This window comes from Emys orbicularis, chromosome 2 (genome assembly GCF_028017835.1).
Source record: "Emys orbicularis isolate rEmyOrb1 chromosome 2, rEmyOrb1.hap1, whole genome shotgun sequence".
Lineage (NCBI taxonomy): Eukaryota > Metazoa > Chordata > Testudines > Emydidae > Emys > Emys orbicularis.
Genome location: NC_088684.1, coordinates 62671329 through 62687501, shown reverse-complemented (window position 1 = coordinate 62687501; position 16173 = coordinate 62671329). Strand labels below are relative to the sequence as shown.

At 38.6% G+C, this 16173-nt stretch overlaps 1 protein-coding gene across 1 annotated transcript in view; it reads right to left on the bottom strand.

Annotated features, from left to right (window-relative positions):
* The window catches only part of PDE7A (phosphodiesterase 7A), a 120089-nt gene that overhangs the window by 15337 nt on the left and 88579 nt on the right, over positions 1–16173 (bottom strand). The window contains exons 4-5 of the mRNA XM_065399480.1: positions 3585–3736; positions 2070–2133 (exon numbers count right to left, since the gene is read on the bottom strand). Coding sequence (XP_065255552.1) covers positions 2070–2133; positions 3585–3736 — 216 coding nt within the window. The remainder of the gene's footprint in view (positions 1–2069; positions 2134–3584; positions 3737–16173) is intronic.

Genomic DNA, 16173 nt, shown 5'->3' with positions numbered 1-16173 from the left:
GCTGTGCCTGTCCTTTTCTTCTTCAGTCTCTCTTTGGTGGTCCCATATACTACCAGCCCTTCTTCTTCAACCCAGTTCCACATTTCTCTAGGGTGTCCCAACACAAACAAAATATTATTAAGAAAGAGCTCATCTTTCCCCACAAACTTTCTCCTCTTCTCCTTTATTTCATCATTGTTACCATCACAACTATCCCTCCTTCTATTTCCCAGACATGAAAGCTTGGTGTCATCTTCAATTCTTCTTTCCCCCAACTACTCCTTCACCACCAATTCCTTTCCAATATTTTAAAAATTCATCCCTTTCTCTCCTTTTGTATGACAAGATGTTAAGCCATGCTATAACAATTACTTGCATTGACTACCATAATCTCCTACTTGCTGGTTTCTCACATGCCCATCTTTCTTTCCTCCAATCTACTGACAACCCTACCCTACCTCTACCCTACCTCCACCTGATTCCTTACATTGGCTTTACTACTTTTGCATCTAGCTCCATGTCTACTCTCCAATTACTAAGCTATCCATAACTTCATTATACCTTTTCTCTGCCAGCAACTCTTTCTACAGTCCCCCAACAACCCTCTCTGCTCTCTGAAGTCTTTATACTCACCTATTCCAATAATTGCCTTTGCTCACTGTTGATTTATTGCTTTCTTCTATGGTGCCCCTATACCTAGAGCAGCCTCCCACTTTATGGATGCCTAAATCCTACTCTCCTTCAAAACCTTCTAAAGCTCCATCTCTTCTATAAAGTTTCCTGGCTATAATGCATAATTCTGCTTTTTGTACTGTATTCTATTATACTGTAACTATTCTGCCTTTACACTAAATTCCTCAGGGGAAGAGACATGTTTGGCATAATTCACCTATTGGACAGAATCCATATACACTAATGGCTTTCTAAAACTAAGCAGCACAGATTTTAGGGGTTGAGTTTCAAACATTTTTAAAGATCTTTGATAAAGAAAAAGAATAATTAGGCTATCAAGCAACTACTTGAGGGGGTCTATTACACCAACTCAAGGATATGGTGATGTAAGTAGTAATACTACTGCAATGTAACTAAGACTAGATTTCAGGTCATAGAGTCTAGGCTTTCAAACTAAAAGTGCCAACTGTCCAAAAACCTTTCATAAGGGCTTGGCTACACTTGCAGATGTAGAGTGCTGGGAGTTAAACCAACCTTCTGAGACAGCAGCCGGGAAAACGCTGCCGTGTGTTTACACTGTCAGCTGCAAGCGCGGTGGCGTGGCCACATTAGCAGCTCTTGCAACGCCACAGAGAGCAGTGCATTGTGATAGCTATCCCAGTGTGCAAGTGGCTGCAGCGTGCTTTTCAAATGGGGGGGGGAAGTGTGACAGGGAGTGTGTTGTGTGTATGTGGGGGGAGAGACTGTGTTTTGGGGGGCAGAGAGTGTGTCAGCATGCTGTCTTGTAAGTTCAGACAGCAGCAGACCTCTCCCCCGCCCCTCTCTCTCACACACACACGCACAAATGCCTGCCTTGGCAGCAGCAGCATTCCACAGTAATGGTTTGCTTTGTGTCCCGTAGCAGATAAGCATGCCGGCTGTCAGAAACGGAGCTTTGAAAGGGGATATCCGCATGCCTGCAGTCGAGTTCAAAACAATGACCAGAGTGGCCACTTGACTTCAGGGGATTTTGGGACATTTCCAGAGGCCAATCACAGCGCAGTAATGCAACACGTCGTCCACACTGACACCCGGGCGTTTCAACCAGGGCGCAGCAAGTTTTATGTTCTCGTGGAGGTGGATTACCAGGAGCACTCCAGCTGCAGAGTCCAGGTGTTCTAAGTGCTTTGCCAGTGTGGACACCTCAGGAGTTAGGGCATCCGGGGCTGATTTAATACGCTCTAACTTGCAAGTGTAGCCAAGCCCTTAGTCACAACACTAGGATAATAAATTTGTACTTTTTAAAGTATAATCAAGCAGTAAGATTCCTCCCCACAGAAAATGAAATGAAATGTTATGGATAGTTTATGGTAGAATGAAACCTACCTAAGAACAGTACAGCATGCTTAGAAGAATATCTGCAATAAAAGTGAACTTACCATTTGTTAGCCTATCAAGAAGAAAGATATCAAAATTCCATTTTCCAACTTTCTCCAGCATACACTGAAAGCAAATAAAAACATTTCTACTGTAACATTTTCATTCTGTATGTGATTAGCATCAAATTATAGCCCACAAAAAAAGCTATTGCCTTCTGAGCCAGCTGTGGATTTTAACATCTATTATTGAAAACAGATTAAAGGTTTACAACTTGTAAACCACATTTCTGTCTGATTGTTTCTCTAGCTAATATAGTTACAAACTGTTTAACACTTGTAAATGTTACAAATAAAATCACTGTAACTGAAATATTAGATATCTTTTTGACAGAACTGGGTAGTCAGCTTTGCTCTTTCCCCTTTTGGTCAAACAAGGAAGAGAAAAATATTTTAAAAGAAGAGTGGTCACAAGATTGATACTTCAGTACATATCTGAGCCAAAATTTATAACCCAGAGTTTTCCTGTCCCTCCCTAAACAAAACTGGAGTGAATTCTAAAATGAATTCTAAGACAGAGAACTTATGCTTATTTCATTTACAACATGTGAATAATAAGCTTTTATTTGGTAGCCAATGAGCAGTCCAGTTTCACACTGAATCAGAATTACTGCTCTATTTTTTTCAGATGACTACATTAAATAAATACTATTGATGTTTAAAAGGGCTTGACAAAAGGAGCAATCTGACTGAATTGGTTCCAATATATCCAGATTTGGGACAACAAAGTTGCACTGCAGAAATTATTAGCCACACAAAGCTCTCCAAATGATTAATCTCAGAGGCAAAAAGCCCCCATTAAAGTAGCACAGAGAAAACGGAAATCTAAGATATTTTGTTAAAATAGTCATTTTATCAAAAGTAACATTTTTGTTCTTAACTTCAGAAAAAAGGTCAATACGAATACACTGCATTAAGGATAAAAGCATACATAAAAAGGGTTTCCATTCACCTCATTAGATTAAGAGGCTGTGTATATAATAAATATGCACTGTATGCAGACGTGCATCTAGTTTGTTTCATAAATGCATTTGTCTGGAACACTGTACCTGACAAAAGACACTATTAAAGTTTAGCCACCTCCAGTGTTTTTTAAATCACATTTGGTATGATCTGCTGCTTTTATAAACAGAGAATCAATAGATGTCGGTCTCAAAAAATTAAATGCCTCATAAGATTTGGATATTCAAATAACTAGCATCTCCCAGCACAGAAGTTGTTCTTCCTCACTGCCTATGATTCATCCACCATACTGTTCCTTTTTTTTTTTTTTTTCTTTCTTTCTTTTGTTTGGTTGGTTGGTTTGGTTTTGGTTTTACAGGCTAAATTGCATAATCCTGAAGCAAAATTATTTTGGGTTTTTGTTGTTTTTTTTGCACACAATACATACTCAGTATAAGCTCACATTTACTTGCATATATCTGTTTATATACTGTTACAATATGGAAGATATTTGTATTGCTATAAAGCATTCAAATTTTTCTAATAAAAAATTAGGAACAATTTTTAAAAACACACCTTTGCTTGTCCATTATAATCATCATCTAAAATGTTTGAGGAACTTGGAACAGTAATACCACGGAAGAAACGAGACGATCTCAAGTACCGCTGGAAACTAAGTAATCTTCGGATATTCCTTGCAGACACAGACACTTCAATTTCAGAGTTTGCTAGAAAATACAAGAAAATAAAGTCTTTCTTAAAATAAGAGAAAAATCTGTGCAAAAAATAAATATTACAACTTCTTTATTTTACCAATGTTCAGTATTAGATGAGGTAACAGTTGCATTTTGAATAGCTACATTCTCATCACTAAGTAGTCCCTGAGCTATGTTTCAGAACAAATGTTTCCTATTTAAGCTTATTGTAAAGAGAAATAGATCTATAAACTGTACGCTGGTCATATGTCTTTTAACTAAAAATACAAAGTATTCTAAGGAACACTGAAGAATAACCGCATGTTGCACCAGCACTGTCAGGTTAGACAGCAGACCTATTGAAAACGGACTATCACAAAACAGTGTTGCAAATGACAGTGTTTTCCAAAAATAACAAGTGTAAATATGTAATGACTGCCACCAACCATTTATAAGATACTTGCACACTAGGAACTGAAGTATATCAACAGCAATGTAGTGGGATATGATTTCAATGATATTATATGAAGAAGTCATGAGTGTCCAAAAATAACATATACAAGAACCAAAACCGTGAGACTTTCTTACCCTATAATTAGGAATTGTGTTAATTTTTCAAAAGCATCTGTGACTTAGGTGCTTTTGAGAAATGTTACCCAGAACAACTAATTTTTCCAAACAAGCACCCAAATTTCTACTTATTCCTGTGATGTTCTCTGTGAAAATATGAACATAGTACCTTATCAGAACACCATTCTTAGCCTGTTTTCAGAGAACAATCCAAAATACCGCCCAAGTATTCTACTCCACCTTTATTAGAAGATAACTTTTAGTAAAGCAACTGATTTTTGCTTATCCTCAACCCCAGTTACACTGTGTAATATACCAACAGGGGATATCAGGTGGTTTATTTCAGGAACTTCAAGATCAAAGTATGGCTTAAGTCAGTGGTTCTCAAACTTTTGTACTGGTGACCCCTTTCACATAGCAAGCCTCTGAGTGCGACCCCCCCCCCTTATAAATTAAAAACACTTTTTTACATATTTAACACCATTATAAATGCTGGAGGCAAAGCGGGGTTTGGGGTGGAGGCTGACAGCTCATGCCCCCCATGTAATAACCTCACGACCCCCTGAGGGGTCCCAACCCCCAGTTTGAGAACCCCTGGCTTAAGTTCTCTAAAATGATTTATATATTTTCATCCTTAAACCGTATAGGTCAAATTCTGCCTTGGGTTTCTTTTGTACAATACCTCTACAGGCAGCTTCATATATTAAGAAAAAATTGACTATTCTTATACTCAAACTGTCAATTTTCTCAGAGAAGTGATCAATAAAATCATTACAATACATGTTTAAGAAGCTCAGGGTTACTACTCCTATTCCCAAAATACATAAGCTTGAAAGCAGCAAGAACCAAAATTTACAATCTATACCTTTGTCTTTGCCAAAGGGTGGACAGATTAATTTCAGAAACCACTGATACAATGCAGTTGAATATTTGTTCCTAAAAAATCAAACATTCTAACAATATTTTGTAAATGAAGGTAGAAGTTGGCCCTTTAAAAAGCTTAATCTACTAAAGCCCAAGAAAGTTACAAGATCATATACACTCTTGTTTAGTTTGATTTATCAAATATGTTATAGTGGCTTTGAAATGCAATGCAAGATCCTTGTAAATATTTTTTTAAGAATCAAAACAGTATAAAGAATTTTTTTTAAATTACAGAAAAGCTACATATTTCCCAAACAAAAATATGATCTCAGGGAAACATGTCTTTCAGTCCTCTAGTCTTGGCTTCCCTTTTAAAAAAAGTAATTTGTCTCTTTAGACACATTTGTCTGAGAATCAAATCTTTTCACCTCTTAAAGTTGTCATGATGCAGAGGAGAGTGAGCAGATCAACGGATATTCAGAACCTAACATTCTTTTCACCTTACATTCTAGAACAGAGATTTTAAAAACACGCAGGGAAAAAACAACTGAGCTGTGTTGTTTCTTTTGATTATGAAGGCCTTAAAGATGATTCATGTTGGTTTTTTTAAATATAGCTTTTCCTTGTTTTACTTTTACTTTTTTAAAATTATGCTGTTTAAGAATATAAAATAAGAATATATACTGATTTAGACCAGTCATCTATCAAGTACACTACTGTTGGTGCCACTAGGCATAGCTACCAGGTAACTCGGGGGGGTGGAAGGCCATAAGTGCCGATGAAACCCCCCTGCTCTGGGTCTAAGTAAGCCAAAGTAACTCCATCTTGTGAACTTTAACCAGCCTCAATGTTAACCAGCCTAAAAACAGAATATGTAACAGTCAGCTTTTTTAGCAGGCAGCTGCAGTTTCGCTCACACTAGCAGAAGCAGTAGTGATAAGGAAGAAAGGGGGGAGAAGGGGGGAAGTCTACTACGTCTAAGCTTGCAAGGCCAAAGATAAACATGCGGACAAGAACTTTTCTAACACGCCACAATGTAGTGCCTACTGTAACTGCTGTCGGGAAGGGAGGGGTAGAGGGGAAACAGAACAATAGGCTTACACAAAACAGCTTGGAATATAAAATGGGAAACTTGCTTGTATTTGTTGCGCTTCTGATTTGAGACATGCTGGTCTCCTGAGTGCCTTTTCGAGATCTCGAATAAACTTGGTTTGCTTCTCCACCCTGGTGTGTCTATTGGTGCGACGCACACCGGGCAACGAACCCCCTGTTGCCCCCTCGGGCCCTCTGGGCCGGCAACACTACTGTACTAGATGTTTCAGAGGAAAGCACAAGAAACCCTCAGATAGATTATTCCATAATTGTGCATGGGGAAGTTTCTTCCTTACCACCTAAGTTTTAAACCTCGTTAATTTTATGTTTCAGCCGTCTGGTTCCACCTTGAATAGGGGGGAGCCCATTGCTTTTGAATCAGATCTCTCTTCTCCAATAAGTTTCCCAATGTCTTTTCTCTTTACATCATCTTATCAATGCACTTATGCCTGCTATGCACTAAAAAATATTACATTTGAACAGTTGATAACAATCATGATAACAGTCTATACTGAAGGTTTAAGGCCATTCATCATTGCATCAAGTAACTGTGATTAAACTTCCAAAGTTGGCAAACTTCTTCAGACATGGTAAAATTTTGTAGTCCAGACTACGACCAAGACACTTGAATTCCTCAAAGCTGCTTCTGCACATGGAACTGGAAACATTTCAGATAGCTACCTCAGAACCTTGAACCTAAACTTTTTTTTCTAGTAATCTAAATTTAGATTCCAGGTCCTCCCTTCTACATCTCCCTAAGTCACTACATATCGCAACTACACAACTTGCTGCCCAGGATTCACTAGAAGTTTGCCTAGATGTCCCAACATATCCAGTAGGCAAGTCATCAGTTGGCTCTGTCACCGCATTTCAACCTATTAATATTTCTAATAATCAAATTGCCTGTCACCACATTTTGTGTCTCAGACCTGTAACCCATCTCCTGAAGCAATGCCAGTGCATGAGGAATAAGCCTCCTCTACCATTACTGGAAGGTAGCTTCCAGATAAGGGAATTTTTCCCCTCCTTCTTGGTCCTCCTCCCATCATAACACCAATTCTCCAATTTTTACTTGAATGTGATATACACAGAATAACCATCTTAAAAGTACTCAAATTCAAATACGAAATCCAGGAATTTCAGGATAGCCCTTGGTAAAAGAACATATACTATGCATCAAAAAGCTGAGAATTCAGATCTCTTATAGCAATTCAAACATTATTCCTAATCAATATACATAGTTCTGGCTATAGAACGTAACAGTTAACAAAGACACTTGTCATCCCACAAGCCAATGTGGCTATCTGTAATGGAAATGAGGTACTACCCTTTAAATTCATGTAACTTGATTCATTTAAAGGTAGCACAGCAGAAATGGGTCTTTAGGGGTATGTCTACAGTGCATTGTAAACCCAGGTCTGTGGGACCCTAGCCCATGGATTCTGTTTGCAAGCCTGGGCTTAAGAAACCACAGTGCACTGTATGCCCATGTTTACAATTGCTGGACCTAAGTCTCACACCTGTGCTAACATATCCATGCTGCCCTACACAAACACTGACACAGATCTGCGGCTTGACCTCCATCCACACGGCAAAATGACAGGATTTGGACGCAAGTCACAGCAAGACTCAGGATCTTGAGTCTTGAGTGTTTGCTGACCCAAGCTGAATTGATTTGTTTGTGGCTAGAACGGGGACCTGGACTCAAACCTGAGTCAAAGCCCAGGCTTAGTGACATACCCCAAGAAGGACGTAGATGAGGGCAAACTAGGGGCCTTCAGGATGAACTTAAAGAGGTTGTACAATACACAAGGGGCTGCATTGAGGAAAGCCAGGAGATTGTCTGAAAAGTCTGGCAAAGTGGTAGATGAGGTTGGGAGCAATGCTGGAGGTGATTGGGGCAATACAATGCTTGACAAAGGTGGATAAGAATTGAGGGACAGAATATTAGTTTTGAAGGTGATGACAAGAAGCTTAAACTTAATACAATATTGGATGTGAAGCCAAAAGGAGGAATTCAAGTAAGGGAGTTACATGATCAAAAAAGTAGACAAGGAACAGGAGTTTTAAAAGCATCATTTTGTATGCACTAAATGGGGGCACTGCATATGCCAGGGAGGCCACAGAGGAATCAAGGCAGGTATGAGGCAGTGAATGAGAGATTTGGATGTCTGAATGGAAGGAAAAGAATGGGTCTTGGAGATGTGGAAAGAAAAAGGCCACAGGATTTGGAAATGGCCTGGATGTGTGGAGCAAGGGAGAGGAAAGTATCAGAAATGACTCCCAGGTTGTGGGCCTTTGTTCCATGTACTGGTGAATTTGCCAGTATGTCATGTTTCTTCCTGCCTACTTAGGTCTCCCTCTCACAGTTACTTTTATTAAAGAAATCTTATATCCAAAATTGAGTGTATTTCAAGATTGTTCCCTGTTCATTGTTTTCTTTGAGATATTCAATACTTCATGTACTTTTGTTTCATAAACATCTTAATAATGGGAGCAATATCAATAGGGAAAGGAGAAAGACTTCTTTCAAAAATAAAAAAATTACTGTTCTGCTCAATGAAATTTTAGTATGTACGTACACACACCATTTTGTTAAACAGAAGTATCTATATAGATAGTGCAAAGAGCTAGAAGAAAGTCAGCATTTTGGAATTCTGGACATATGTCAACAAATTTGTCTTTGTAGGGACATCAAAATATTATTCTTTTCTTCTTGTTAAAATTTCTGGTATTGAACATGAAGGGATACATTAGACAAGATGTTCAGATCAAAGCATCTGCACAATCACAATTTAATATATCCAATCCACAATATCCATGTCTTCAGTTTCAGCATTTTTAAATATCAATATCTTTAGTGATGCATTTCTTTAAGCTCCCTTATGATGCATTAGAAAATATGTTAAACAGTGTTTTACACTAGTAAATAATTTTTTACAAAATTGAACCTGGTTGTCTTTAAAGAAAGAAGTGGGTCCTACGGTCGGATGTATTGTTTCAGAGCCCTCAGATGTCAAACACTGACCAGACAAGGAAACCAAGATTACCTTAATTTTTGTGTCCTGTTTACCTCTTGCTCAGGGAACCAAGAACACAGGAATTGAATACCTTTAAATCTTCAAGATATTTTTAAATAACTTTACATTCTAGTTTGTTACTGACATTGTGCTGCTCCATGAAACCCAGGTGCTTTTGGGACCTATTTATTTATCCAGGCTCCTATATTGCCACCAACTACCATAACAAAATAAGATATGCATTTATGGACTGTAGGAGGGAAGAAGTTAATGCTGTATCTAAAGTTACTTAGTGGTAATATCAAAATAAAGTATTAACCTGGGAGCATGTGTAATTCTGTGGGCAAGTTAATGATAGGTAAGGGAGGTGTCAGTTGATTCATAAAAATCTACCAAACTATAATTTCAGTGGTGTCACCTTCTATGGCATGCCAGCAGAGATTTGCTGCCCAAGCTCACAGCTTCAGGTCCTCCAGTTGGTAGAAATTTTGATAATACAATGTTGTCAGAAATGGTTCGAGTTGGGTATAATTCAAAAGCCTCTTCTCCCATGAACACAATGGTACTAAACACAACAAACCTAGACCAATTATGTAGATATGTATTAGAGAAAATGTTTAAAAATCAACTTTTTAAATTATACTTTAACACAGATATGTCAACCATGTAGCCTTCACAAAGTTAAATTGTGGCCCTTGACTGACTGTACTGTGTTATCAGTTAATGCTCAGAACATGATACCCAATTAATATTTTTTTAAGGGTTACAGATTACTATCAATGGATGGAGTGCTTCAAGTTGATTTGCCATCATTGGAAAAAAGTAAGCAGTTCAGTGGGACTGATTATCAGCTCTGTTTATTATGCCAAGAGTTGTAATGAGGCACTGGTTAAGATGTCAGCAGAAATTACTGGAATTCATCTGCAAATGGTGTGCACATAGTTATATAAAACATACGTAAAATACTTTTGGCTTGTAATTATTACAAAATCCTTATTTTTACTTTGGTCTTGACCATTTTTAGGCATCAATGGGGAGTCGAAGAGTACCAGCTAGCAGTTGAATCTTTGCAGAATATCACCATGGAGGAGTTGGTTAAACACAATGCCTGATTATGCTATAAGAAGTGCACCCATAAACTGAATTTGGCAAGGTTGGAGAGGAAATACATGAACATCAGGAAAAAGCTGAAGATGCTGGGACAAGAGCCAGCCGGGGTAAAGACTCGCCTTACAGTAAGTCCCATGGCACACATTTAGAGAACACCTGCTTCTTCTGTGGTAAGCCGGAAGCCTGAAGGCATCCATAAAGCGCAGTTTCAACACAGGAGACAAGTGAAAAACTGCATGAAGCAGTCACTCTTACAGAGAACTGTATGGAAAGTAAAGTGGGTGCACTGACCTAAAAGACACCTATGCATACAACACCGCATATCTCTTCGAGAGATGCACCAAGAATGTATGTGATGAGTTGCAACAAAAGGAAAAAGCAACAGAAACGAATACCGATTTTACTACTGCAACTCAGCTGGAGTTCATAAATTGCCTTTCAGAGGCACTAATGGATAGGAAAGTGGCAGCGATGACTGATGAAGAGGCTAAGTACAGAGAGATATGTGCTTTGAATGGGATTGAAGAGGAACAAATGCTTAGCAGAAAGGCTCTTAGAGCACTAATGGAAGTTGCATTGAAATATGAACATTGTTTTTAGCAATTTATGAATAATAGTGCATACCTTAAAAGCTGGAAAAGACAAGGTGTTATAAAAAGCGGAAGAAAGCGCTGATGTCCCAGTGAAGAAGCTACTGTCTCATACTCGCACAAAGGACAAGTTAATCACACACCTTGCGGAAAAAATGCTCCAGTATGTGGAGAATTGCTTGAAGAATTCCGTCATCACATAGCACAATGAAGTTGCTGCTTCACACTGTTCGGCTGAGTTTCTTTGCAGTTCCCAAGATAAGGCTGACACTAAGGGCTGGTCTACACTAAAGCTGTATGTCAACCTAAGCTACACTAACTGTTACACTAAGTTATGTAACTGAAGTCGACATAACTTAGGTCGACTTACAGCAGTGTCAACACCACGCTGTGTTGACAGGAGATGCTCTCCCGCCGACTTACCTTGCGCCTCTCGGGGAGGTGGAGTACAGATGTCGAAGAGAGAGCGCTCTCCCATCGACTTAGCAAGTCTTCACCAGACCCGCTAAATCTACACTGCTGCACCAATCGCAGCAGTGCCGATTTAGCTGTAAGTATAGACAAGCCCTAAAATTATCTTGCATGCCATCAATGGCACAGAGATGCTACTAAACTCCAGATTTTTGCACAAGACACAGGTGTTCTAATGCCCTCTGTGAGACACTACCAAAGACATCTGCAAAATTCTGGTTTTGTGCTTGCTACTGGGAACAGAATCGCTGTTTATCCCTCAGGGATGTGTTCCTGTCACTGGGACCATAGTCACCACACTGCTAGGTTTCCACGCTCTGTCAGGGTGTGACCCTACTGGAAAGTTGGCTGGAAAGACCAAATTATCTTGCTGGAAGGTATTTGATTCAGCCTCCAAAGGCTCTCTCACTCTGAAGGTGCTCAGAACGTCTGATGCCATCACTGATGAGGTCATAAATGCCCTGGAGGCATTCACATGCCGAGTTTACCATTTGAAGACCAACATTATGACACTGGCAGAGTTACATTGGTAGAGGTTTTCCAAGAAGCAGATAAATAGAGAAAAATTGCCACTAACAAGGGGTATATATATACGTGCTATCAAGAGGGCAAATTATCAAGCAATGGATTGGCTCCGGATGATTTAGCAAATCCAAAACTACCCTCCCCTATCAGATATGAACAGATCTTGGAGGATGGACTGATCACACCAGTTATGTGTGAAATACCACGTGCTCTCGAATCAATCCTTCAGCTAATTAAATGCTCATGTGCAAAGACCAGATGCTCACCACCCTGCAAACATTTGAAAAGCAGCCTGCCTTGTATGGAGATGTGAGAGTACGGTGTGGATGAAGATCGGTGTGACAATGTGTCTTAGTAGTGGTGCCCTAGATGGAGATGATACTGATGATGACGTTGATTAATAAATGTTTTCAGTTCCACATGTCAAGGCTCAATTCCTTAGGATTACCATAGATCGATGTCTTTTATGTAAGCAATGCATCCCTGTGTTAAAGCAGAATTAAAAAAACATTGATTTTTAAACATTTTCTTGAATATATATCTACATAATGATTCTAGCTTTGTCATGTTTGATACCATTGTATTCACAGGAGAAAGGGCTTTCGACTGATACCAAACTCAACCGATTTCCGGTGACACTGTACTATCAAGAATTCCACCAATTGGAGGACCTAGAACTGGAGGCAGCAAGGGGGAAGCGAGTCCTTGCTGTCATGCCACAGAGGGTGACACCATTTAAATTATGATTCTGTAGATTTTTACAAATCAAATGACACCTCCCTTACCTTTCTATCAATAGCTTGTACATGTTGCTCCCAAACTATAAAATAAAATCCTAAAATTAAATGCTTATCTTGGAATCTTACAGAGACTGTTGTCACCAACAGAAAGAGGAACAGTTGGAACGTTCATACTTGTGGATCAGAATATGTAGCCCTCAAGAGTTATCTTTAAGTTACTCCAAGACCTATAAAGAATACCTTGCAGCTTCTACTGTGGGGATCTTCAAAGGAAATCCTATCAAGGAGACTGGGGAAATATTTTTTTTTGGTAGAAGTATTAATCTCTTAAATGTAGGGTTTATAGTGAATAGCAAACACTGCCCTTAACTACTCTGTGCTCTCCCCACTCATTTTTTGAAAGAATGAATTCTCTCTCTCACACACACACTCCCCTCCACTCCTATTATAAAACTGAGAATACCATAAACTTTCTGATTAATACACAGATATCATATTTGAAAAGAGCACATTGAAATTCATAGGCGAATTTCAATCTTGTTTAGAAAGTGTTTTGGAATAAAGGTAACTTTACAGTTCTAGTACCAGAATTTAAATATAAGAGTTTACCATTTTACTACAGTCGACTAGACAGAGTTCTGTTATCAACATATCCCAATCACCAATCCAGTCTGATCAAAGATATTAGGAAATTCATCATTACCATCTTAAAACCAAACATAGTAAAAGATTAAAATATGCTTTGTTATTTAGCAATTCCTGGAAACCCAAAATGGCCTTTTTGTTTATACTGGCGCACAAAGCACTTTTAAATATATTTTTATATATGTTCAATATGTAAATGTCACATTGTTCTTTAAGTAACATGTGAAAAAATTCCAAATTATTACATTTTTAACATTAAAGCTAAAAGATTAAAAGATAAAGAATTATCAATATCTTTAATATTTTTAGCTGTACTGATGTGACTATAAAAAGACCTTCACCTGTCATCCCACTTTTGATGTTCACTTTTGTTTACAGCACAGAAACGGAAAGGATAGAAATGTTCTTTTTTTAAACAGTGAACAATGCTGAAAATTGTTCAGTCACAGATGAAGTACTAATATGACTAACATGGCTTTGTGCAGCTTGACCTGGACCAGAAAGAAAAAATAAATATTTACCAACGTTGATTTCCTACATCTCAGTATAACTGTTTATACAGAGGTAGTGCTGAGAGGTCCCAATTCAAGGATCACTGTTAGATACCATCAACATAAAAGGATGGCCCTCTACCTCAAAGAGCATACAAGCTAAGTATACAATAAGAGGTAACAGGAGGATAAAACAAGTAAGGGTTGCACAAGGTAACAGATTCACAACATAGGGATTGTACCTCTTCACTGTAAATTAAATGCCAACTCTCCAATGGGAATTGATTGTATACCAACCCAAAATGTGCTAGACACTTAATACAATAACAAAGTTGGTTAAAATAGTAACTGAATAAAAAGTTCTCTACATGACTCTATCCTTACAATAGGGATATCCTCTAAACTCTGGCTCCTCCATCTGTTCAGTTATGCCAAAGAGACCAAGACAGATATAAAACTGAAGAAATTAAACTTAGAATCAACCTTCAGTGCAACAATTCACAACATAAGATCTAACTTGCAATCCTGTAACTGTGTATCTTCCCAGACATACCTCCATCCACTGAACAAGGCAGAAGTCTAGACCAATATAGCATTCTGAGAACTAGATACCTGGAAGCAACTGCAGCTGAAATGGTAATTTTGAATCAATATCACCAGAAAGCATAAGAAAGACCAGGATACAGCTGCTTCAGTCAAACAAAAGACAAACACACAGGTTAGGCAAGCCCTCTGGCCAGGCAAGCTTCTTCAATACTTTTCCCGATGCACTGGACAATGGTCTGGAAGGCTTTTTCTTGGCAAAAGTTCAGAGAAAAGTTCTTGAGTGTCCTGGAACTTTTTAGTCCTATAAAAGTAGAACTATAGAGCCCTGAAGATAACACAGGTCCTTTCTTTTGCCTTTTTGTTGTTGTTTTTTGCAGATGGCAACAGAACTACGGTCCACATCATGGTTGACAGGGAAGGAGGACATGGTCTTAATAACTGCATAAACTTCTCATTATGAAACACCAACTAAGGAGTAGGGGGTGAGAAAAACCATACTGCCAGACAAAGTGAAGGCCATCAGGAAAATGGCTTTCAGAGTAAATCAGGGGAAGAGATCTCAAGGGTTCAAAGGAAATTAAATGAAGCTAGATTGTGGGCATACTCCCTATCAGAAGAGCCAGTTTAATTAATTTCAGTGATAGACCCACAGAACTAACTCTAGATCTTATACTAAAAAGTCTAAGAAAGTATAGACTCTGCTGAAGAACGTATATGTGCACTTTTTTTTTGGGGGGGGGGGGAGGTGTAAAGAAGGGGACCCATTCCGAAACAGGTTCCTAGGAAGATACCCAGCAAAAGGAGCAGAAAATCTGACATTAGAAGGCTCTCAAAAAAGTTCCATGTTCTAAAAAAGATCTCAGGGTAGAAGCTGCCAATTAATTATGTCAGGGATATTATATTAATTCTAACTATTTTTGCTGGCTTCTTTAGAATAAGACTGTGCAGAGAAGGTGTTCAAAACTTAGAAAATTAGGTTTTGTGACATGTATGACTCCATCCTCAAGCTCCATGGAGCAAGAGTCGAGAAATCTTCCCTTAAAAGAGGGAAAGTGAACTTTACCTTATTTATTTCAAATCTTCATAATCCAATTCTGGATTACTGTATGGGACACAACTTCCGACTGGCTCTTTCAACGAAAGACAGTTACTTAAAAAGTCTCCTGAATGAAAGACTTTTACTCTTCTGCACCCTTTCAGTACTTTTATTGGGAAAATAAAACATCATCATAACCTTTGATCACTCAGAAATCTTCCTGTGTGACCCCACTGATTGTGAACTTTACCCTAACTTCTTAATGGGGCACACACATGCAAGTTTACTTATTCCTAAAAGGTTTGGCTCATTCACTCTTCCATTTTCTCCAATGAAGAGGGGTTCCGAGGTTCTCTTATCTTGTGTTTGATGCACCTTATCTCATCTTTGAGGATAGGAGAGATTAATTGGGGCATGTTGTGCAAAGGCCTATCTGTTTGTACCAGTTTTTCTTCCCATTTGCTTATTTTTATAAAGTTTAAAAAGTCTTCAAGGCTCCTAGTAACATCACAGGTTGACATAAACTAAGAGTTTAGAAAAGGCAGGTGATGTTTATAATTGAAAGCACCAAAGATGGGTTTAGATTGCTTAATTTTTAATAGAATGACGTTGCCACCCCTTTCTGGACATTGCTTATCTGGGGGTACAGCTCAGCAGGTGGACCGAAAGGCGTTCAGCTTCACCATCATGGCTGGAAACACATCCTATATCTGCTGCATCTTCAGAATCTGTCATCAAACCATTGGGCCTTCATCATCCTGATCATGAAA